This window comes from Nilaparvata lugens, chromosome 1 (assembly GCF_014356525.2).
Source record: "Nilaparvata lugens isolate BPH chromosome 1, ASM1435652v1, whole genome shotgun sequence".
NCBI lineage: Eukaryota > Metazoa > Arthropoda > Insecta > Hemiptera > Delphacidae > Nilaparvata > Nilaparvata lugens.
In genome coordinates this window covers 84,202,235-84,226,715 of record NC_052504.1, presented here as the reverse complement: position 1 = coordinate 84,226,715, position 24,481 = coordinate 84,202,235, and the positions used below count along the sequence as shown (strand labels likewise).

Sequence of the window (24,481 nt, the reverse complement as noted above, 5' to 3'; positions counted from 1 at the left end):
TTATTCATCATAAATCAGCTGACAAGTGATTACACAGATGTGTGGGGAAGCCAGTCTATTTCTGTATTTCTAAAAGGTCTATAGTTTCAATCTGGTACTTGTGGATGAGAATACTGCGTAAGGTCTACTGTTCACAGAACTACTAGTTATGACCAAACTCACTTTATTGGTGAAATTCATCATTTTCCATTGTAGCAGTATTACATATCAGAACACTAATCATATGTTCATATGATTATTATTCTCGTTGGAAAATCTAAGAGAAATTATCATTCCTGTTAAGGTACGTACAGACTTATGCATCACGAACACAAACATTTCACTTCCCATCATCTGATTCTATTCTTATTATATCTGTATTCGTACATAAACAGAAAATCCCTGCACACACACACACACACACACACATTTTGTTCGTACAATATTTTGCCGTCCTTAGGAATTCAAAAAAAATCTTGTGAAAAATTATGCTGCTCAATTGATGAATAAATTATTATTTTTGAGCTCTACTAACTCTCCTTTTTTCAACTGTTTCTTCTTTCTTTTTATTTAAATATTTTTCATCCTATACCCTTTTACTAACTTTCTGAATCTGACCAATATATCGTTCTCTTCTAATCTTATTAGTTATAGCCTACTGAATTGTGAATATTTAATGAATTGCAAAATTATTTTCTTTTCTATTTTTTTTTTTTAATTGTAACGTTACACTATCAAATGTGTCATTAAGGCTCGTACTGGAGTTTGTCTGTGAGCCTTTCTATGTTTTTATGGAATAAATAAATAAATTCTATCAGTTTAAACGGAGCTTGACATACATCATCTGTTCAATGTAATTTATAAGGACGGAAAAATATCGTACTAACAAAAATCTATGTGTGTGTACCAAATCTTAGATACAGATATAATAAGCATGGATCATAAGCATCAGCTGAATAAAAGTGGAATGCGCATGTTCATGGCGCATAAGTCTGTACACAACACAATAACGTGAGGTTGATGTCGATAAAACCGATGATATTTCTTGATTAATAACTACTAATATCGGGGCACCGAGCTCTGCTCTGGAGTACAAAAGCATATAAAATTTATTACGGAAGAAGGAATTATAATATATTTATAGTTCATACAGAAATGTTCTTTCTAATCACAGTGGATTGAGATTAATTCCCAGAGGAATGCGAAAATTTCTCTCACAAAAGCATGTTAAATTTTAATCCTGATTGAATTCACGTGAACCAAATCAGAGAAGACCATTTCAAAAAAGATAGCTTATTTGATTGGTTCTACTGGAATTAATCAGGATTAAAATTTAACCGGCTTTTGTACAACCGGCACTGAGTACCTGATTGAATGATTACAAAACAGATGAGTCATAATTTTGTTTCAGTCCCACACACATGAACTCGCTCACTCACTTCCATCATCAACATACGACGAAATTATCAGATGTTTTTCCAAGGATGAATTAATCCTTTTAATGTCCTTCAGCGAGTTTTCCCAGGGATGAGACCTAGTGCAATCGAATTTTCATATTATAAACCTACTATGTTCTGAATTTCGTGAGAATCGTTAGAGCCGTTTTCGAGATCCGGTGAAATACAGATATATGAGCATATAAACATCTAAACCGAAATTGCTCATTTAATAGTGTTGGATTGAGTAAAATCACTGGAGGATTCAGGCGTGACTTGATACTCTTATTTTTTCAGCAGCAGCTTGTTGTTGGACAGTGTAATACTCCCAATAACATGTTTTTCACTGATTTCCACGAAAGAAAAAAATGGCAGTCGAAAGCGGACTGTCAATAATTCTGTGCTGCCGTGCACCTGACAACGCATCGTTCAGATGGGGTAGAACCTAATCATTTTTTAGGACGGAGCGAATCGGGAAAAGTAACGTAATCAGCAATTTCCAATCTATTTGCATTGAAGTGTCTGTCGGTGAAGAGGCCGTGCCTGTCAAACGCATCACACAAGAAAGCCAATTAATCGAAATCGAAGACGAGTCAAATCAAGAGAATGTGAATAGATAGACGGCCAGAGTAATAGAGTGCACCGACACAAAGTTGATAGATTGGACGGGAGAGATGCTGGGGCTGGGGCACTGCCTATATGCGATGCCGATATGTAACGCAATGGTCAATAAGTCTGCGCATGCGCACATCACATCACCAGCTCTCCACGCAGTTCCGGAAAATCCCGCCAGGCGGCGCCACTTGCCGGTGAGTGCAAAGTTGTTGCACAGACAAGCAAGTCGCAAACTAACTCGACACTGAATAATTTATACAATCAATTTACAATTGCTGATGAATAGTGAAATGAGATTAGAAGTTCGGCAATATCCAGCTTATAGCTAAGCCGTTAACTAGGTGAGCTGTTGATTAACTATTGTTGATCTAATTACAAAGGAATCTGCTGCTGTAGGATAAACAAGATCATTGGAGAAGTTGAGACTCAACATATGTTTGGGTAGCAAATCTTCACAGTTTGTTACAATCGACAAATTATTATCTTGGAATTTCAATTGATGAAATAAGAAAACATCACTGAATCTTGAATCAATTTTATCTTTATCCTGATTCATGATAATAGCTTCAAAGAAAAACACTTTTTTAATATAAATTTAATTTATATAGGTACTATAGCATATAGAAACCAATAATTACTATTTAATTTTCACTATTTTTTTTCTTATTTTCCAGTTGATGGATGAATGGATCTGATGGGGCGAGGATAGAATATAACCGTGGAGAAAGTTCAAAAATGATTATTTTGTTAACAATGATAAAAACCTTTTAAAAAGTAATTTTCTCTGCCAATTTTATTGATTTTGTTCACAGAACTTTCGCACAGGTTTAGTCAACAGTCCTTTTTTTAATCGAAAAAATACTATACTGTATTGAATATTGATATTTATTAATATTGAAACAATATTCCAATCCCATCTTGAATCAAGTACTAAAAAGTGCTCTTTGCTTTGTCTATTGACAGACAAGGATAGCAAGCCACTGTTTAGGTAAACGCCCGCAGCAGACGTCTAGAGACAGACGGAGAAAAAATCCCTCCCTAAGTGTTGGAATATTGCAACACACGCAAACGTCCGGTCTGTCTCCGTCTACTCCTGTACTCATGCAGACGTTTGATTTTTTCTTCGTCTGCATTGATACGTCTGTCTACTGCTGTGTGTGTTGGCCATTAATCAGATGCTGACATCATAACCAGAACCTTACTATAGCTGCTATAAAATTTGCCCAATCCCTTCACAATTGTATTTCATTTATTTATCTATTCTACATTCCAAATCATTGTCATTTTTCTTTAGGGCTACTTTTAATATAAATAAAATATAAATCTCAGTACCCTTTTCAATTATTTTATCACAACATGTTTCGCACTTGAAAATGGCAATAATGTCGGAAACATGTTGTGATAAAATAGTTTATAAGATGTCACGTTATTCCTTATATTTAAATAACGATTAGCCTCCTGCTTGGCATCAGTCGGTAAAGCATGAGATTTGGTATAATTAGGTCGTGGTTTTCTAATAGTATTCAGTCTTAAAAAATCTTGATAGGCCTAGATATGGTCTTCTCCTATAACTCTTGTAATTCAATAAATAATAAATATATATATATAAATGATACTTATACTATAGTGTTGAGGAATAAAAATAAATTGCACACCATGAAAGTTTCATACATATATTACACAAATAATGCAAAGATCAATCGAGGCAAAAAATATATATATAGAGCGATAAAAAATATAATATAAAAATAGAACAATAATTGAAATCAATAAAAATATCACAGGCTAACTTTATATTCTAGATTTATGGCACGAATCATTACCATGTGCCTTTATCTTAAAATCATATGCATTCTGTTGCACGTAGTTGCGATATGCGCTTGCTAATACTTGTCGACTTGGATAATTCAATCAAAAATATGGGCTCTAAGATCAGCTTGATAAATTAGCCACTAATAATCCAAATATATATATATATTAAAATCTCTAGTATTTAGTAGATTTATTTGTATCGAATATATATTTTCATCTCAGGGTGCAAGATTCGGCACCTGACGGAATAGGTAGAGCCATTCATCTAGTGAATTAGAACTATGATAAATTATCGCAAATTGTATTGCAAAAAAATTAAATATTATATGCATATGTTTTAATAGCCTAGATTTCGTACTTCTTTGATTAAATAGAAATTTCTAAAATATTGATCTATATATTTTCTTTCAATTAAATACCTTTAATACTAATTTTTACTTGCGCAAGTATTACTCTTATTAATTTCTCAATTTATAATAACCCTTTCGGCGAGCTAGCTTTGATCATCAGATTAATTCGAAGCACTAGGGCGCCCATCACTAATTCAAATTTTAATCACTCACGTGTCGAAAATCTTCTTGTAAGCCGCCGATGTCGATCCAACTCCATGTGGTCCGGGAATATGGTAGCCGGAATCGTCTCCTCCAAGGGGTTATAAATTTAATAAAAATGAAAAATGACTTCTGCTTCACAATAGCATCACGAAGTCTTTTAAGAAATTTAATAATTTACTTTAACTTTAATTTTTTACAAAATTATTAATAAGGTACTTCGCTCTAAATATTTGGGGTCCTCTTATGGTGGCATCTGGCTGGCGAGTGCTGGTTCTTCCTTTTCAAGTTTTACAGATCCTCTTTCCGACTTTCAAATTAGCATAAAATTTAAATATCTTAATCCTCCGCCATTAAGTTCAAATAGATCTTACAAAAAATACCAAAATATTGCTTAGATTATATGATTAATAATTTCTTTGCATTCGAGCCATATCGATAACATAGATTACACAAATTTTTAACACAAATCTAGTACATTTATATAAATATATATAAATATTTTTGAATTGGCCTACAGTTGCCGCCTATTAACTGCCGTTTTACTATTGGTGCATGCAAATTTTATTCGGTATTCATGCGCCTGGTAACTCTTATTTCCTGAATACATTAAATTATTTTTATTTGGTTTTTTATTTATGCTCTTTGCATGCTAGTTAATATTCTATACATTAATATTAATTCCATGCTACCTAATAATTAGCCACGTGGACGGGTGTTTTTTCATATTGCACACCATCTGATTGCAATAAAGCTCTGCCAAGGGGTTTTGGTCAGATTCTACGTTCTTCGGTTTGATCGATCTCTAGGTCACCGATCCGTGAATACATCTACATAACCTCAATCTTCAAATATTTTATATATAATCTATTTATGAGCAATAAACTTCCTTCAAATCCTTTTTAGTTCTTGTACCATTTAGCCAGAATAAGCTGATGCTATCTAATCTTAGTTATTATCTATTTGGCGATATTAGCCAGTTACTTTATTTCAGACCTATTACTGTTTCTGTTAGGGCTTTTTGTCTACCCAGATTTAATATGTTACACGCGCCCCTGGGTTTGAATTCAAAATATTTGAGAATCACAATGTTTTTAATGAAAACCCACCCTTCAATACATCGATATACACTATACTTTATTTATAAATTATACTCTCATACTTCTATCACAGTTCGCAGACATATTTGCTGCATCTCCTTTATACCTTTATCAAATACAATAACAAATCTCCTCCTCAACACACATAAAATATCATAAATATAAACTTCTAAACGTACTCCTCCTGACAACACTTAACATATAGTAATTTTTAAATTCGCCGCTTGCAGGGCCGCCAACTTAACTACACACATTTCATAATTCTCATAAATGATTCCTTTTAGACAATAATTTCGATTCACAAAACTTCTGGGCTTATATCTTATAGTATTTCTTAGGTCTTAATATAAATAATTTTCTATACATCAGGTACAATACTTTTCTTTTGCTAATGGCTCTTTGGTTTTGGTAGCTGGTATTCACTTTAAGTCTTTTTCAGGTAACAAACGTGGCATAATTAAAAGTAATAAATATAAAACATATAAATAAATATATCGACATTAATAAATATAATAAATAACAATAATAAATAACTTTTTGGGTACAGTATTCTTTTTATAAACATATGTTCAACAGACGTCACCTATTTGATTTAGGTGGCTTTGCTCAGCTGGTCGCTGTTCTACATTTCATACTGCTACATGTTACATCAGAATTTGCTGTCGACTTTCATAACTAACCTAACTGCTCAATTTTTTCTCTTAAAACGGTAATTAACAAATTTTAATTTTATTATCCCCGCTTGTGTCCTTTTTTATCTGATGTATATAATTTAATTACATATTTAAAAATTGTTCTTTTTCTTATTGCAGGCTTCTAACGGTTGGAAGGAATTAAAACACTGGATTGTTGCCATGCGGTTCTATGCCAAGATTAAATTTATTAAGGAAGGTCAGTAATTGGCTTGATAGTGGTGTTTTCCTTGATTTCTTATCATATTTATTTCAAATTCTGTGATATTTCATGTAGAATTGTTGTGATTTACTTGCATCTTCTTGCATTCTGTTTGTAGTTGTTGCTGTAGGCCGTTAGGTTATCTGCTATCCGTTGGTGAGGCTGTCCTAATTGATAATTTATCTTCATGAATATAAAACCCCGGTATCTGGTGTATCTTTTAAAACAATTCCTTGATCCTTTAATAATAATTTCTTTTAATTGATTCAAAGCCTTCCATTTATTTTCTTTCAAGACTATCCACTTAAATTCATTATTAGGCTTCATCATCATAATAAACAATTCAATAATATAACACTTCCAATCAACACTAATAATTTTTTCAACAATAACATGGCCTTAATTATGACATCATAGCATCACTTTTCAATATTATCACAGACATGGTAATCCACACAATACAATAAATCAAAACACTAATTAGCTCTTTAATAATATAATCTTTCCACATATAATAGCCCGGTACTTCCATTTTATTGACATTATTCCTTACTCCTTTCACTCTTATTAACCACTTTCCATTCTTCATTAGTCCATCTTCCATTTCCTTTTTGCCCATGCATGAATCCATATTTGCTTTGTTACCAGTTCCATTTTTTGTTATATTTCTTTGGCCTATTATTCCAGTCACATCGTTGATCATCTTCCTTAAAACGAATGTGCCGCGGATGCATGCCGTCGGTGGTCTGTTCTCCAACCTGGTCCCGGTCCGGTATCCTCCTCGGGCGTTTGAACCGTGCATGCGGCCGGTATGCGCGTGCGCGGTTCCTCCGTTTCTTCCGCCTCCGGGCCTTGCGATGCATGTTCCTTTTGTCATGTAGTCCGTTCTCCTCGTCCTGATGCCGGTCGGGTGTCCTCGGGCGCCTCCGTCTCCGGGCCTTTCGGTGGTCGCTCCTCTTGTCCTGGATGCCGTCCTTTCGGTCTTCTATCTTGGGGTCCTTGGTCCGCTTCAGTGGGGTACAATGATATGGGTGCATAGATTCTGTGCGCGGGTGCATGGTGTGCAGATACATGGTGGCGGTCTCCTCCTGGCCACTGTTTATTTTTGGCAGTGGTGGGATTTCAGCATTATTATAGTGTATCGGTTCTTGTTGTAGGGTTGTGGCCGGTAGTGATTCTTCGGTGGCGGGTTGCTCTTCGGCGGGAAACAATATACTTAAAATGGGTTGTTGCTTGCGGCTGGTTTTAATTGCATGGTGGGCGGCGGTTTTTTGTGGTTGGATATTGGGGGTATCATATAGTCCTGGTTTATTAGCTGTAGTTTTCTGTATATCTGGTGGCGGGTTGTTGGGTGTTGGGTTCTGTGTTTTTTGGTGATTTGATCTGGACGCATGCTCTAATGTGTAGATTGTACTTATTTGTTGAGGTGGCGGCTGTTTATAATTTCGATTGTAATTGTTTTGTGTGTGATTTTTATGTGAGTTTAATCGATCACGGCCATCATAGTGATTCCTACGATTGCTCTGCTGGGCATAGTGGTTGGTTGTACGATTTTGAAATTTTTCATTATTCCAATTACCATTTTGCCTGTGCTCATAGCGGCGTTCAAATTGAGGAGCAGATCGGTAGCGATCATATGATACCGGTTCATAATTTTGGCTGTTATGCTGATTAAATTTTGAATTATGTTGATTTGATGCGTATCTCTGGTCTGAGCGGTGGTTTGATATTGCCATTGCAGACTGTATGCCATATAAATGATTAATCAGCTGCTTACAATCAGTAATGGGTTGTGTGGCGAGTGCCATTCTAACTTGATACGGTAGCTTCTTTAAAATAATGCTTGCTAACGCCGATTCATTAATGGGCTCGCTCAATTGAGAATTTTTAAACTGTATGGCAGTGACGAAAGTGGTACATGCACCGTCTAAGTTAGGGTTGAAATCGCATGATATGATGTCCGCTAGCACGTCCAACTGTTTACTTCTGCTCCAATACTGTTCCAGGAAGACAGCGACAAACTCATCCAATGATGTAAATTCATGGGCTCTACTCCGAAAAAACATCAGGGGTTCGCCAATCAATAAATTAGTCAAACGGAGACGCCAAAAATTCCAAGAGGTAGGTGCAAGAGTTTGTACTAATTTTATCTGATCAATGAATGGTTGAGGTTGCAAATGGCGATCAGTATTATCAAATTTTCCTAGTCCTTGTAATATACTATGTACGTTGAGGTTGTCTGTTTGAATTCCTTGAGGTTGTTGTTGAATATGATTTTCCAATGCTATTATTTTTTCCTGTGTTATCTGCCATTGACTATTATGTGTAATTTTATTTGCGTTTATTTCTTGATTTAATTGAGTCAGAGTGGATTTTTGAATTAGTAGAGTTCCATTTAAAGCTTTACAGGTTTCAGTGTTTTGATTGATGCTACCTTGCAGTTGGTTCATTTTTGTGGACATATTAATCTGTTTGTTTTGTATTTCTTTAATATTGTTAATATTTTTGTCAACTGTAGTTGTTAAGTTTTGATTGGCAACGGTAATTTGTTTGTGGATTTCTTGGTGGCAATCGGCCTTAATGTTATTTGTTATATCCTGAATAGGTGTAGTGATTTGTGTAGTTAGTTATCTATCCTTTCATTGAGTTCACATGTAACCGTATCCAACCTTTCCGATAATCCTGCCGTAACTTTATCCTGACTTTCTTTTTGTAGGGTTATCATTGCTTTTAACTCTTCCCTATGATTCTCTACTTTAGTTTCAATATTATCCAACCGTTGTTCTACTGATTTTATAGCGCCTGTGGTCTCTTTCATGCCCTGTTCCACTGTTTGTTATTTTCCTCTTTTACTGTAGCAATCTCTTTTTTAATCTCCTGCATCATACTATCCATTGTTTTTTGTAACATAATGTTGAAAGTGCTACTAGTTTGTTCCATTATTACCTTTTGAAGCGGATCTAATTCTGTGATTGAAAATATACTTTGTTTGCTCAGGTGTGACTCGGCCTCCGGCGATGCGGGTTCTGCAGGCTGCTCCTCGCCCCCTTCAAAGTTGATCTCTACTATCCGTTGATTCAATGGTGTGTCAGCGGCGTCGATTCGAGTGGATGATAGAGGTTGCAGACCTGGTGGATCGAAGACTATCGACCCGACGCTTCCTGGTTCCCTTTCTCGTGGCGTATTGGCATCTACCGTGGTGGGGTTTGATGTGCTCGGAGTCGACAAAGTGGGATCTGTGCAACCGCCGTACATATATGAAACTTCAGAGTTTGCGGGAGTGTGATTCATTATGTCAAATATGATAAATGCTAATTAAACAGTGATAAGAATGATGAGCGAGAATGCTTAAAAAAAAAAAAAGACACAAACCGGGACTTACAGTGAACAGTGATGTGTAAAGTGTTTGGATACTCTTACAACAAGGTATTATACTTAAGTTTTTTACAATGCTCTAGCGCCCCAATGTTTTGTTGATTTATTCTTGGCTAGTTTACAGGCTGCGACTTATTTTCCAACCGGCTTAAACACCTAATATATTTTTGACTAGAAAGTAATAGCAGTTTAGGCTTATAAAATATAATCTCTCTCTATAAACATGTAATTTTTCACAGTACTAATAATATAAAATTTTCTTTAAAACATATAATTTCTCTCTATTTAAAGCTCTTGTTTCCCCAAAAAGTAATACAAATTTTCCTTCGCCAGTTTTCCTCACAACTCGTATAAGTTATCTATAATTTTCAATATGGTTATTGACCTAATTTCAAATAATTATTCAATGAGCTTGGCTCTCATCATCAGTCCCACGTTGGTACGACATGTCTTTGTGTCACGTTATTCTTTATATTTAAATAACGATTAGCCTCCTGCTTGGCATCAGTCGGTAAAGCATGAGATTTGGTATAATTAGGTCGTGGTTTTCTAATAGTATTCAGTCTTAAAAAAAATCTTGATAGGCCTAGATATGGGCTTCTCCTATAACTCTTGTAATTCAATAAATAATAATATATATATAAATGATACTTATACTATAGTGTTGAGGAATAAAAATAAATTGCACACCATGAAAGTTTCATACATATATTACACAAATAATGCAAAGATCAATCGAGGCAAAAAATATATATATAGAGCGATAAAAAATATAATATAAAAATAGAACAATAATTGAAATCAATAAAAATATCACAGGCTAACTTTATATTCTAGATTTATGGCACGAATCATTACCATGTGCCTTTATCTTAAAATCATATGCATTCTGTTGCATGTAGTTGCGATATGCGCTTGCTAATACTTGTCGACTTGGATAATTCAATCAAAAATATGTGCTCTAAGATCAGCTTGATAAATTAGCCACTAATAATCCAAATATATATATATATTAAAATCTCTAGTATTTAGTAGATTTATTTGTATCGAATATATATTTTCATCTCAGGGTGCAAGATTCGGCACCTGACGGAATAGGTAGAGCCATTCATCTAGTGAATTAGAACTATGATAAATTATCGCAAATTGTATTGCAAAAAATTAAATATTATATGCATATGTTTTAATAGCCTAGATTTCGTACTTCTTTGATTAAATAGAAATTTCTAAAATATTGATCTATATTTTTTCTTTCAATTAAATACCTTTAATACTAATTTTTTACTTGCGCAAGTATTACTCTTATTAATTTCTCAATTTATAATAACCCTTTCGGCGAGCTAGCTTTGATCATCAGATTAATTCGAAGCACTAGGGCGCCCATCACTAATTCAAATTTAATCACTCACGTGTCGAAAATCTTCTTGTAAGCCGCCGATGTCGATCCAACTCCATGTGGTCCGGGAATATGGTAGCCGGAATCGTCTCCTCCAAGGGGTTATAAATTTAATAAAAATGAAAAATGACTTCTGCTTCACAATAGCATCACGAAGTCTTTTAAGAAATTTAATAATTTACTTTAACTTTAATTTTTACAAAATTATTATAAGGTACTTCGCTCTAAAATATTTGGGGTCCTCTTATGGTGGCATCTGGCTGGCGAGTGCTGGTTCTTCCTTTTCAAGTTTTACAGATCCTCTTTCCGACTTTCAAATTAGCATAAAATTTAAATATCTTAGTCCTCCGCCATTAAGTTCAAATAGATCTTACAAAAAATACCAAAATATTGCTTAGATTATATGATTAATAATTTCTTTGCATTCGAGCCATATCGATAACATAGATTACACAAATTTTTAACACAAATCTAGTACATTTATATAAATATATATAAATATTTTTGAATTGGCCTACAGTTGCCGCCTATTAACTGCCGTTTTACTATTGGTGCATGCAAATTTTATTCGGTATTCATGCGCCTGGTAACTCTTATTTCCTGAATACATTAAATTATTTTTATTTGGTTTTTTATTTATGCTCTTTGCATGCTAGTTAATATTCTATACATTAATATTAATTCCATGCTACCTAATAATTAGCCACGTGGACGGGTGTTTTTTCATATTGCACACCATCTGATTGCAATAAAGCTCTGCCAAGGGGTTTTGGTCAGATTCTACGTTCTTCGGTTTGATCGATCTCTAGGTCACCGATCCGTGAACACATCTACATAACCTCAATCTTCAAATATTTTATATAATAATCTATTTATGAGCAATAAACTTCCTTCAAATCCTTTTTAGGTTCTTGTACCATTTAGCCAGGATAAGCTGATGCTATCTAATCTTAGTTATTATCTATTTGGCGATATTAGCCAGTTACTTTATTTCAGACCTATTACTGTTTCTGTTAGGGCTTTTTGTCTACCCAGATTTAATATGTTACAAAGAGTACTGAGATTTATATTTTATTTATCTATATGGAGCCCTAAAGAAAAAAGACAATGATTTGTGTAGTTTAGAATGTAGAATAGATAAATAAATGGAACACAGGTGTGAAGGAGTTGGGCAAATTTTATAGCTATAGTAAGGTGATCAAAAAATTACCTAGCCCAAAACTGTTCCCTTTCCGAATGTTGATAGAAGTACATACATGGGAGTGTACAAAGAATTAAAGATGAATGGAAACTGAAAGAATTAGAGAGATGTATGTGAACGCTAGGACTGACCTTGAAATGAGGCCGTGAGAATATCTGACGCAGCTCCTCAAGGTCGCCGCTGAGCTCGAGCTCAAGGTCGGAGGGCGACGTGGTCTGCTCAAGGTCGCGGATGGCGTCCAACGTGTCACGACACTTGAGCACCGCATCGCTGGGTGGCGCCCTCACCGGACTCACTACCTTGCTCGAGATGCGGTCGTACAGCTGAAAACGAAAACAAAAATCACTACATTACTCACTAATATTTCATTCATGTAAACTACATTTTATCCTGTTCAAACCAAACAATAGCATGAGATTGTTGAAATATATTTATAGAATAGAATAGAATATTTTTATTTCGCCAAAATACAAGATACGAAAGACAAAATGTAAATTATAATAGATCTTTGGCACAGCCAGCAAAGTCGGACTTGTGCGCTAGTTGTGATTTACTCGAACAATGACATGACATTATCAAAATATATTATATATAGCCATAAATATAATATAAATTAAGAAAAGAACACACATAGATAGAGAAAAAACACTTAAAACTTACATTATTGTTTGGAAATTTTAAATATTAAAAATAATAATAAATAGTATAAAATAATATTAATTATATATAATTATAATATTATAATTTAAAATAATAATAAAATTTTGTATATTTATATATAATATATATCATATCATTCAGGTCCAACCCAACAATTGCATGAGATTATTTAAATATATTACATTCAAATAATGACATGACATTATTTGAATATATTTCCTATATACTTTATAGACTACACTTAATTAATATCTACAACCAATTAGCCTCGCACTCCATATCTATATTACCACGATGACTCCATTGCCAGCATCTTAATGGCATTGACCAAAGCGGCGACCCTCAACTCGTTCTGAACGCTCCTTTACAATCAATGGAAGAGGGTGTCTTTTTCAAGAACTAGCCCTGCAAATGCAGGAGCATATGGGAAAGGGGATGATGATACATGATAACATTTGTCACCTTAAAGCAATCTATACCGCGATAATAGAGATGTATAATCCTATTATATCAAGCGAGCAATTTCTGTATTTATATATCTGGTTATTTTTTATAACTGGTTACTTTTATATCTGGCTATTTTGATATCTGGTTATTTATGTTTTACGGATCTCGAAAACGACTCTAACGATTTTCACGAAATTTGGAACATAGTAGGTTTATGATATAAAAATTCAATTGCACTAGGTCTCATTCTTTGGAAAACTCGCTGAACGACATTAAAAAAGATAATTCATCCTTGGAAAACAGATGATAATTTCGTCGTCTCTCGATAACAGAAGATGCGTGTGCCTGTGTGGGAGAGGCAGAATTATTTCCAGCTGTGTAATGATAATCAATCAGCGAGAATTTTTATGTAGCTAGACAATTTAATAGATTTGATCAACATAATCTGATTTGTTGACATGACATGATAATCCTCCTAAACTGGAGTATATCATAATTTTCAAAGTTGATCATTATTTGACAATTTCAAGTGATTAGTGAGTGTTATTTTGTAATTCAATTTGGTTTGTATAAAATCTAAATTATAAATTTTTTGTTTTCAAATGTTTGAACAAAAAAATTGAACCTGAATTCAAGTGTATGGAACATAACCTACTTTCTGGACTATTTATAGTGTATAAATCAAAATTCGGGAAAGAAACAGTTTTGGGCTGTGCCTGTTAGTACTTCCCCAATCATTTTAAAGAATAATTGTGTTCGGTTTATCAAAAGTCAATAAATAAATATCCAGCGAAGCTCGGTGCCCCAATATTAGACCTGAGTGGTATACGAGGGTAAGCCAATCCGCAATATTTATTTATTTATTCAACGATACACAATCCACAATTCATTAAAACGATTGGGGAAGAACCAACAGGCATAAAATATGGGTGTATTTTGGCTATACCTTTGTTTTTAGTTGATTACGTACGCTTTGTTTATTTGTGTTTATACCTGTGCAAATGTCAATCTGTAATTTCAATTCCATCATTACTGATGGCAATTGGCATACTGTTAATCATAATCGCTTTAATTTTTAATTGGTGATCGTACAAATCTCTTGGTCGAAAGAGATGATAAAGCTCATTGGAAGAAAAAACAACCTTTGAGCACATCATGAAGAACAGAAAATATTCCGATAGGCCTGGACCAAACCTTGATAGGCCTCAAAGCAGTAATGTGATAGAATGAGAACTTATAAGAATCTCTAACTCATTCGTAACTAATAAATAACTTCACACGTAACTTTTTAGAGTTGGAAGGAAGAAGGAAGACATTAGAAGGGATCACGAAAATATTAGAACATAATTCAAGTGGAAGAATTGGGAATGCACAATCTAAAATAAGAGCAAGTAGAAGAATTGGGAATGCACAATCTAAAATTAGAGCAAGTGGAAGAATTGGGAATACACAATCTAAAATTAGAGCAAGTAGAAGAATTGGGAATGCACAATCTAAAATTAGAGCAAGTGGAAGAATTGGGAATACACAATCTAAAATTAAAGTAATTGAGGGGAGATTCGCAACTTTTGGAATGTATCTATGTTTTTAGATGGAGTCCATACTAATCTTAATTCGTTGTTTGGATCAATAAATCTAGGAAAATATGAAAAGATAGTGAGGAAACATCATAAAGCTGCACTGAGAGGTGCGAAAAAAGGAAAAGAATAGAAACATCCAACTAAAATGCGATATCCTAGAGGAGGTTTGGTGGTGAAACTAGCTGAAACCTAGTATAGTTTTTGTAGGAATCGTGCCAAGATAAGTTCAAAACATTTAGAGCAAGAGTCCTGACAGAACAGTTTCCTCTATGACTTATCATCCAGAGCAGAACGATATAACTTGAGACATGATACAACTCTTCTATATTATTTGAGAGTACTGTGAATGTCCGGAATATTCCGGAGACATACTTATATAAGTTATAGTTGAATTGGATTAATTGTCATATACATTTGTATTTATATATTTTTAGAATATACTTGAAGAGTATGACAATAAACATTAAACATTGATTGTAGCTTGAGTGTAGCAATAACATCAATGTAATATTTGGCACTGCCAACATAAGATTCCTTGTGTGTTGGCAATGAGTTGCAGTTAACTCATTCTGCTTCAATTCAGGTCGAGTAGTATGAAGAGTAGTATTTAATATACAATGAAATTTAATAATGCTAAAGAAGGTATTACACTATACCTATAATACAAAAATCACAAAGGCTCAGAAAAAAACGAAATTTGAGAATACTATATACTATAATATGATAAAGTTATAATTTAATACAGTGTGAGAATTATACTTGAGAGATTAAAGGTTCGTACAGATATACGCGCCGCGAACATGAACAAGTCACTTTTAATCAGCTGACTATATCTGTATTTTTACAGAAACGGTAAAGTACAGATATAAAAAGCTTGGCATCAGCTGATTAAAAGTGAATTGCTCATGTTCGCGGCGCGTAAATCTGTACGCACCTTTAGAAATACTTATATAAGTTGTTAGATACTCATATAAGTTTCTTTATATTGAAAAGTGCTTGAGAAATTTAGAACTTGAGCTCCAGAATTGTTCTTATTCATTATGACAAAACTTCGGGTTTAAACTTGGTTTCATTTAGAGCAAGTCCACAGTAGCCAGAAAAGCATACAGTTTATACAATTTATCCAAAAAGCTCTACAGTTGCTCAAAATTCTTTCGCAGTAGATTTTAAGAAACATCATTAAGGAGAAATTTGCCGCTCATTCATTACAGTAAATGTGATCATTAAGAGCTTTCAATGGATTTCTTTCTGCAAAGTACTGGCTCAAGAATAGAGGCTAACAAAGTATGAATTGATACCAGTTTGTACAAAGAGAAAAATAATCATCACATAAACTCAATACCGATTATTGTTGTTTCAAAAATTTGAACCTCAATAGGAATAATTAAAGGGGCAGAAAAATAGAAGGTGTTCAGGGAAAGAGTTTATTGAAGTGGAGAAAATCTTCCTTGCTTTTAATTTGGTTCAGTTGAAAAGGGAATCACTCCTCTATGAAACAAAACATAGAGGGATGAGACGGAGAAGAGGAAGGGTTAAGATGTGGTTAAGTCGGGCGTAACGTCTCCCATGAATACCCTTTAATAATTATAATTGAACGTCAATGTAATAACCGTAGTCTACAGTATACATGGGCCACCCTCTTATTAGGAACACTGTGATGAACTTTAAATTGATGCATATTAAATTACATGGAGCTCCTCCAAGCACCTTGTAACAGTTTGTGCCGGTTGCACAACAGCCGGTTAAATTCCAATCGTGATTAATTTTACGAGAACCAATCAGGGAAGACCTTTTTGAAAAGACGGCTTCTCTGATTGGTTCTCGTGGATTTTACTTATCTAGTTAATTATTCTTTTCTACAATGAAGCAAAGAACGAGAGAGAAAAACTAAGAATACCTTATACTAGATTAATCAAGATTGAAATTTAGCCGTCTTTAGTGCAACCGGCTGTAAGTTGTTAATTGAAATTTGAATATCAATGCTCATTCTTTTAGCCCTTCAGATGTGTCTAATAACAATGAAGTGCTGTTCCTGTACCTATTTCTTTATATGATCTACAACTGATATTTAGCAGATTCAGCTTATTTTTAGTACAGTATTAGCAGAATACTAGAAGATAAGATACCTATGCTGAACAGGCTGATAAAGGATTTCCAGGAGTGGAGACTTGAAGTAAATAAGGATAAAACAAAATATTTAAGTTCTACAGAGTGATAGCTGCCCCTGTTCTCTTATACGGAAGTGAATCATGGGTCACAACAAACCGTCTAGAGAGCAGGGTGCAGGCAGAAGAAATGAGATTCCTTTGCAGAACAAAGGGCTATGACCGCCGGGACCACATTAGAAATGAGGATTTAAGGCAAGAGCTGGGTGCCTTTAACATGAATGAATAAGTTATATCATATCGCAACCAGTGGAGGGAGCATGCCAACAGAATGCCAACAAAAAGGATTCCCTTGAAAATTCTCAACTACCACCCTATAGGAAAAAGAGATATAGGTAGACCTAGGAAAAGATGGCTATAAAATATAAAAGATGAATAACTGATTTAATGATTTTTTAAATTTTAGATTACCGTACTGTAATAGATAGATCTACAAGTATACTGTTGTGAGTCGGAACAGGCCTTGAATGCAGGAAGAACTCATTACATTTCAACACATGAAGAGAAGAAAACATATTTAAATATTGAAAGCATAGGACCTGACTCTCAGACAGAGTTTAGTGTAATAAAAAGTGTTGAAGGTTGACAGTATCATCATCTAGGTATAACAGTGAATAAGGATGATGGAGGCAATGTAGATATTACGAGAAAAATAGGAAGGGGAAATACTACAATAGAAACAGTGCATCCAATTCTGTGTAATAGAACTATGACGAAAATTGACAAGAAGAAAGATATGACAATGAAATGAAAAAAATCTTTTTGAATGAAAAATACTAAGAAATTGTCAAAAAACCACTGATTTTTTGATCAGTGGTTTTTTGACAATTTCTTAGTATTTTTCATTCAATATGAATAATTACCACAATATCAACTTCTCAACTACACAAAAAGAAAAAAGAATCTTTATTAGGCGGAGTTAGGACTTTTAAGTCCTCTCTACCACTCAACCTCAACATAACAAAAGCAATTGAATAAAAAATAACTTGTAACTTGATACATAAATAAAAATACATTAAATATTATCACTACAAAATAGAAAAATAGACAATGTAGATATTACGAGGAAAATAGGAGTGCGGAATAATACTGTTAAAGCACTGCATCCAATTCTGTGGAGTAGAACTAAGTTATGAAAAAAATGATAAGAAAAAACATATGTCACATTCTATAATAGAACCTATATTGTCATTTATGGCTCTGAGGTGAGGGTCATGGATAGCAGAGATGCTTCAAAATTGATTGCTGCGGGAATGATTTATTGGAGGAGATTATCGGGTTAGACTGACTGACTTTATTAGATAGAGTGGGAAATGAAGTGATAAGAGAACAGATGGATGTGGAGGAAACACTAGTGACTAGCATTGGTGAGAGCCATATATATGTAATGAAATCTCTCACTCTAAAATCATTTACGAATAGTATCAGCTCTACACATAATAATATTAATCATTCAATATATCATTCAGTCATGAACAAAATTATTACTCTTATATGAGAAGGCTTATGCCCAAAACTGTCCCAAATCTCAAATTTATACTACAGTCCAAATCAAAATGTAGGCTAAGCTACTATCACTTATTTAAATAACAATTTACACTCCAAAAAACAAACAAATCTTCAATCGAAACTAGATATCAAAATAATTAAATCTCATTGTATAGATGTTTAGGTACTTCAGGAAATTATATTTTATTTGTTTTTCAGGTTTTATTATTATTTCTTTTTTGTTTTTTACTATTGCTCTATTTCTGTTTGTGTGAAATTGACAAAGACTTTTATTTTTAGTTATGAAAATCGAGCGACTGTCTCGTTCATATTAGAACAAATAACAATAGTGTAGAACTTCAACCACAGCTGTTAATCTACTGAAGTACTTTTCTTTTTTCCATCATGATATTGTTTCTTTATAATAATTGCATTGTAAAAATATTTGTGAAACCTGTCAGTATTGTGATTAAATTTCAATTTCAATTTCAAAGAATTAGAAACAATCATCCCAATAATCTAAATTTTGAATAAAACTGGAAAATTTTGAAGCCAAAACTTCACAAACATCATAAATCTTAATAAATATACTCATCGATAATAAAAATATTACATTTGAAGCAACAGCAATTGGAGAAGAATAAGTTAATCATTTTTGATCTGGTTGAAACATCGTTAAAAATACAGTATTATCTTTAAAGTTACAGTATAGCTGCTTGAAGGAAGACCATTCAAACTTTGATATCGAACAAGTGACCTAGATTACAAACCTACTGCAATTCAATGATTGCAAGCCTACTGGATTTCAACCAAGGACACATCTTTGCAAAATCAATACGAAAGGAGATAATGGAAGGGACAGGAAATCAATAGGATTACTCTGCATCAAAAACATTCGCACTGAGAGATTTGACTAGAGAAAAAACATTGAACCTAAAACTGAAAGACGAAAATCCAGGAAGCGTGGATTGATGATGTTGATGAATAAAGAGAGACGAAAGATGGTCGTCTTCTCACATTTACAAGAATGATTACTTTTACTTTCAAAAGAATAAATTATTTTGAGCTTGGCAAAAATAATGCGCGTTCTCTATCATTGCAATTTCATCTGCTGATGGAAAGATGAACAGGGCTTTATAGTGTGATTTACTCTGTCAGTACTGGTCGTGAATTCTGCCAATGCTTACCATGCAACCAATGATGGCAGTTTGAAGAGAATTTCGTTATAGCTGAGAGGAAAAAAGACGCAACTGACAAATGTGTTTGAGGTGGTAAGACTGCAGCAACACTTTTCCCCAGGGCATCCAACCTGAGCAGTTCACTTACTACAAGTCACTATAGTGCCACCCTGGAAAGAGTACAGCCTAGGAAAACGCAAAAAATACGATCTCAGGAAACTACAAGATTCGCATAGCTTAGTTTGTTTGAATATCGCCCATCTCTTCACTGTCAAGTTCTTATTGACATTTTAGGCTCAAACGGCATTTTGCCCCGCTATATTTGACTATGGAAAGTGGGAATCGATGTACAAAAACTATTAGTTAATGACCTCATTACGTATTTTTACTATAAGGGCCGTTTGCACAGTCAAAGCTTAAAAACACGATTTAATCAGCTGGTGGCTTGAACTCAAAATGAAACACATTATAACAGACTAGACTTGATACGGATTTAATCCAGTTTAAAATGAAATTTAGTTTAAACTGTCACTGTGCAAACGGCTCTAAGTATTTGTCAAAGTTAGTAGACAGACATCTGTCTCCTATCGTTACGTATTTGTTACTTAGGTATTCGTATACGATGTACGATGTATTATAGTATCGTTCATTTTTGAAGACACTAACTTGATGATCCAATTCTGAGATCAACTAAAAATAAGAGGAGTTAGAAGATGGAAAAATCATAGATGAATAGTGAGAATGGATAATTATTGTAAATTTAATAGGAAAAGATAATTGAAAAACCCACTATAGAGCATTTCTTGTCTCAGTAGAATAGGTCTCTGTAGATTTATAATTATTATAGTATCTGACAATCAACCGAGGAAAAATCGTTGGAAGAAGAGGTCCTGGTAGGAGAAGCATATATCTTAGCTGCATATCCTTAGGAAGTGGACCGGAAAAATTACAGCTGAGCTCTTCCGCATGGCTGTGGACAAAATTAGGCTTGTCAAGTTGGTTGCCAACATCCGTAACGGATAGGAACCACAAGAAGAAAAAGAAGAAGAAGGAGAAGAAGAAGAAGAAGAAGAAGAAGAAGATAGCATTTTTTCGAGAGGAGTTTCTACTAGTTCAGATTTATAAAGACACTATATGGGTAGGGTTTGCACATGACTTGAATAAATTTCCTGTTCTGTTCTCCACTGATTATAGAAATTTAAAACAGAATTGTCAATTATCATGGGCTGATATTTTTCATCCTCAGTTTATGGGAACTCATTACAGCTGACATCATTCTTGTTTGCTCTTGAGATGGATGATTAATTATTTAAACTGTCAGGAGAGATGCAGGTAATAGAGGGATTAATATTGCCATCAACTCTGTTCTCTCTATTCTATCAAAATATTTCTTTGCACGGGAAAATGGATACAATATTGTATTCAATCGTATAAGAAATAAAAATATGAAAGACAGAATTCCACTGGGAGCCTGTTGCACGAGAAAAGAGTATTTCAATATATGAGTATTAGGTATATATAAATATAAGAGAAATTTGTATGGTTTGAGGTCAGCCTTTTTCTATATTACGTCATGACCTATTTATAAGTAACAGGCCCATAGTGAAGCATATTGCATGACCCCAATCTCAATCACATGACCCGATTACAGTAGAATAATCTGTTGAAGCATAGGAGGACTTGAATTGGTCTGAATTGAATATTGGTTGGAAGAGGTATTGATAGTATGATCAAGAAGCTGTTAAGAGGATACTGCTCCAATTATTGGATTTCACGAATTTAAAAAATCCTTGTTCAGAGTTCCGGGATACATTACGTCCAATATTCAGTCATTTCTTAGATTTGTAGCTTCCTCAGAGAAGCATTGCTTATTCATAATACTATCCACAGGTTATGAGCTTGAATGAATCTGTAATTGAGCAAGCGAAGTGAGGTCTAAGATTGAAGTCGACAGTTCTCTTTATTTATGTTTATATGTTTATATTTATGTTCCGTATTTACAGCGGAACGCAGCAATAGATTTTCATGAAATTTGACAGGTATGGTCCTTTTTGAATTTCGCGTCGACGTATACATAAGGTTTTTTGAAATTTTGCATTTTTAGGATAATAAAAGAGGAAAAGGAGTCTCCTTCGAACGCCAATATTACCGTATAAATCAGACTATAGAATTATTGATCATAAATCAGCTGTCGAGTGGATTATTAATTGCATTCAATGAGGTGTGCAATAATTATTGGTAACTCGAAATAGCATTGTATTATCTCCCAACTTATCTCTGCTTTCAACTCGGTAAGCTTTTACTGATAGTAGCATTGTTGTTTACAACAAATTATTAGTATTTTCGGTACAACAAGGACGAAAGGACAGGACATAATTTACTCTGATTGAAATACTAGTGCTATAATGTAATTTGAAAATTTTATGTTCATGAAGCAGTATGTTCTCATTATTTTAATGAAATGGAATATAAAAATATAGTATAGCATTTAAGTTGGTTCTGTCTTTTTTTTGGTTTGTTTCAACTATTAAGTATCTAAATTTTCAGTCACTATGATACTGGTGTACGAGTCAATCCAAACACATTGCATGACAATATTATTAAAGGAATTTAAAATCGTTTTCTAATAGTTCAAACAGTTCTCAACAGATCGCATTGACTCACTGTCCAAGGCACAGCGCCTACAGTGAGATTCACTTATAACTATCAGCATTTATTATAAATAACAATGATGGTTGCTATTCAATCAATGATGACAGTTAAAAGTGAATCTTTCATCCTTTACTGTCACTACTTTAAAGTAGTTTCAGTAGACGTTTCTGAAAAGTATTTTCAAAATAATTACTTTTCAAGTAATTAAATTGCAGGTGACTTTCGGTTACTTCAAACAATTTTTAATTTAAGTAAGTATTTCAAAAACGTTTTTGAAATTTCAATCTGACAACTAGGAATAACTTTCTATCAAACAAGAGAACATATCGACGGGATGAGATTTGAACAAAAAATGAAAATCAAAATTTGATTTGAGAACTTCAAGGTTTATATTCAGTAGGTTCAAGTCTAATCAGACAAGGATTGTGGTATATATGTCGGAAGTCCAGAATAGTTTTATAAACGAAGAATAAAACTTGAACAAGTCTCGAGGAAATTCATATAAACTATCAACAGAAAGAAGTTGAAAGTTCAGGAAATTTCAACAGAAGATTTTTCATTAACAACACTAACTTATCTTCATCATTCGTGCGCTCTAGTCACTTTTTCAAGTAATTAAATTGCAGGTGACTTTCGGTTACTTCAAACAATTTTTAATTTAGCAAGGAAAAGGGCGGCACTCAATATCAAGCCTCAGATAAAATTTGATAGACATTGACGTTTTCCAGTAAACTTCATTAATTTTCTAGCTATAATATCGTGCAATATAAAACGGTTAGTATGTCCATCAACTGGCATGCTTTATCGTCGAATAGACTTTATGGAAAAACTAGTTGGAAAAATGTAGATTAGTCCAATATCAAAAGTGTCTTAAAAGTTTTTAAGAGGGTTTTTACACGGTGATAGGAGCTACGTTGATGAAATATGATGGGGTTATTGTGGGGCGGATTCCATTTTAACCACATGCATCCCCCTCAATTCTGGCATGAGTAAAATCTTGTGGATTCCCAAAACAAAATTGATAACGTTTCAAAGATTGATGAAAATAGTTACCTATCTGAAATCTTCCAAAATGAAGAATTTCGATTTCTCGGAGAGCTCTTTCTTCTTATAATCTTTGAATAGAGTTTGAGCAAAGTTTATGAGGAAGTTTCTTCAAACTAAGTTAAAAACTTTCTTCCAACAATAACGTGGCCTGACGGGGAACTTTTATCAACACTTACAACATACATATAGCATGAAGATTACGTGCTATGACTTTGACGATCATTAGCATGTTTTAGTTCACCTGAATTGATGATAATTTATTATCAAAAAAACAATAGTTGACGTCGATGTGTAGTTTTCTCGCTCAGGGTGAAATAACATCAATGTATTGCCACTAAGTTATAAAAATGAAGTGATCAGTTAGCATCAATGTATTGCCACTAAGTTATAAAAATGAAGTGATCAGTTAGCATCAATGTATTGCCACTAAGTTATAAAAATGAAGTGATCAGTTAACAAACATGAAGAAGTTTTTCTTTACTAAATAATTCATGAGCTTCAGGCTTGAAAAATGGGAAAAGGGGAGGAAAAATTTTCACTGAATTTACAAATAGTATGAAACATCATTTACAGATAATGACTGGAATATGAGGAACATGATTACTGAGAAAACGAGAGTGTATAGAGGGGGTGAGAGATGAAATTATTGAGAGAACAGTCAGCAAAAATTGAGAAAAAGAAATGAATATCCTAGAATGTTTTTGTTGAAAGCCGATAGTACTAGCAGCATAGTGGGTGATTCCGTGATAAATCCAGAACTTGACAATAATTACAGATAAAAAACAATAATAATAATGAAAACGTAAAGATATAGTCAACTATTAAAAATTTAATTTGGAAAACAACAATAGTATTTCTGAAAATTGACTACATTTCTGTCAACTTTTAATCACTTGGAATTCATT

General features: G+C 33.7%; 1 protein-coding gene across 22 annotated transcripts in view; it reads right to left on the bottom strand.

The window, feature by feature from the left end:
• LOC111058930 (peripheral plasma membrane protein CASK) overlaps window positions 1-24,481 on the bottom strand; it is a 545,689-nt gene that overhangs the window by 343,756 nt on the left and 177,452 nt on the right. For all 22 annotated transcript variants that reach the window (XM_039445680.1, XM_039418934.1, XM_039445693.1 and 19 more), the window contains one exon: window positions 12,491-12,682. In XM_039445680.1, coding sequence (XP_039301614.1) covers window positions 12,491-12,682 — 192 coding nt within the window. The remainder of the gene's footprint in view (window positions 1-12,490; window positions 12,683-24,481) is intronic.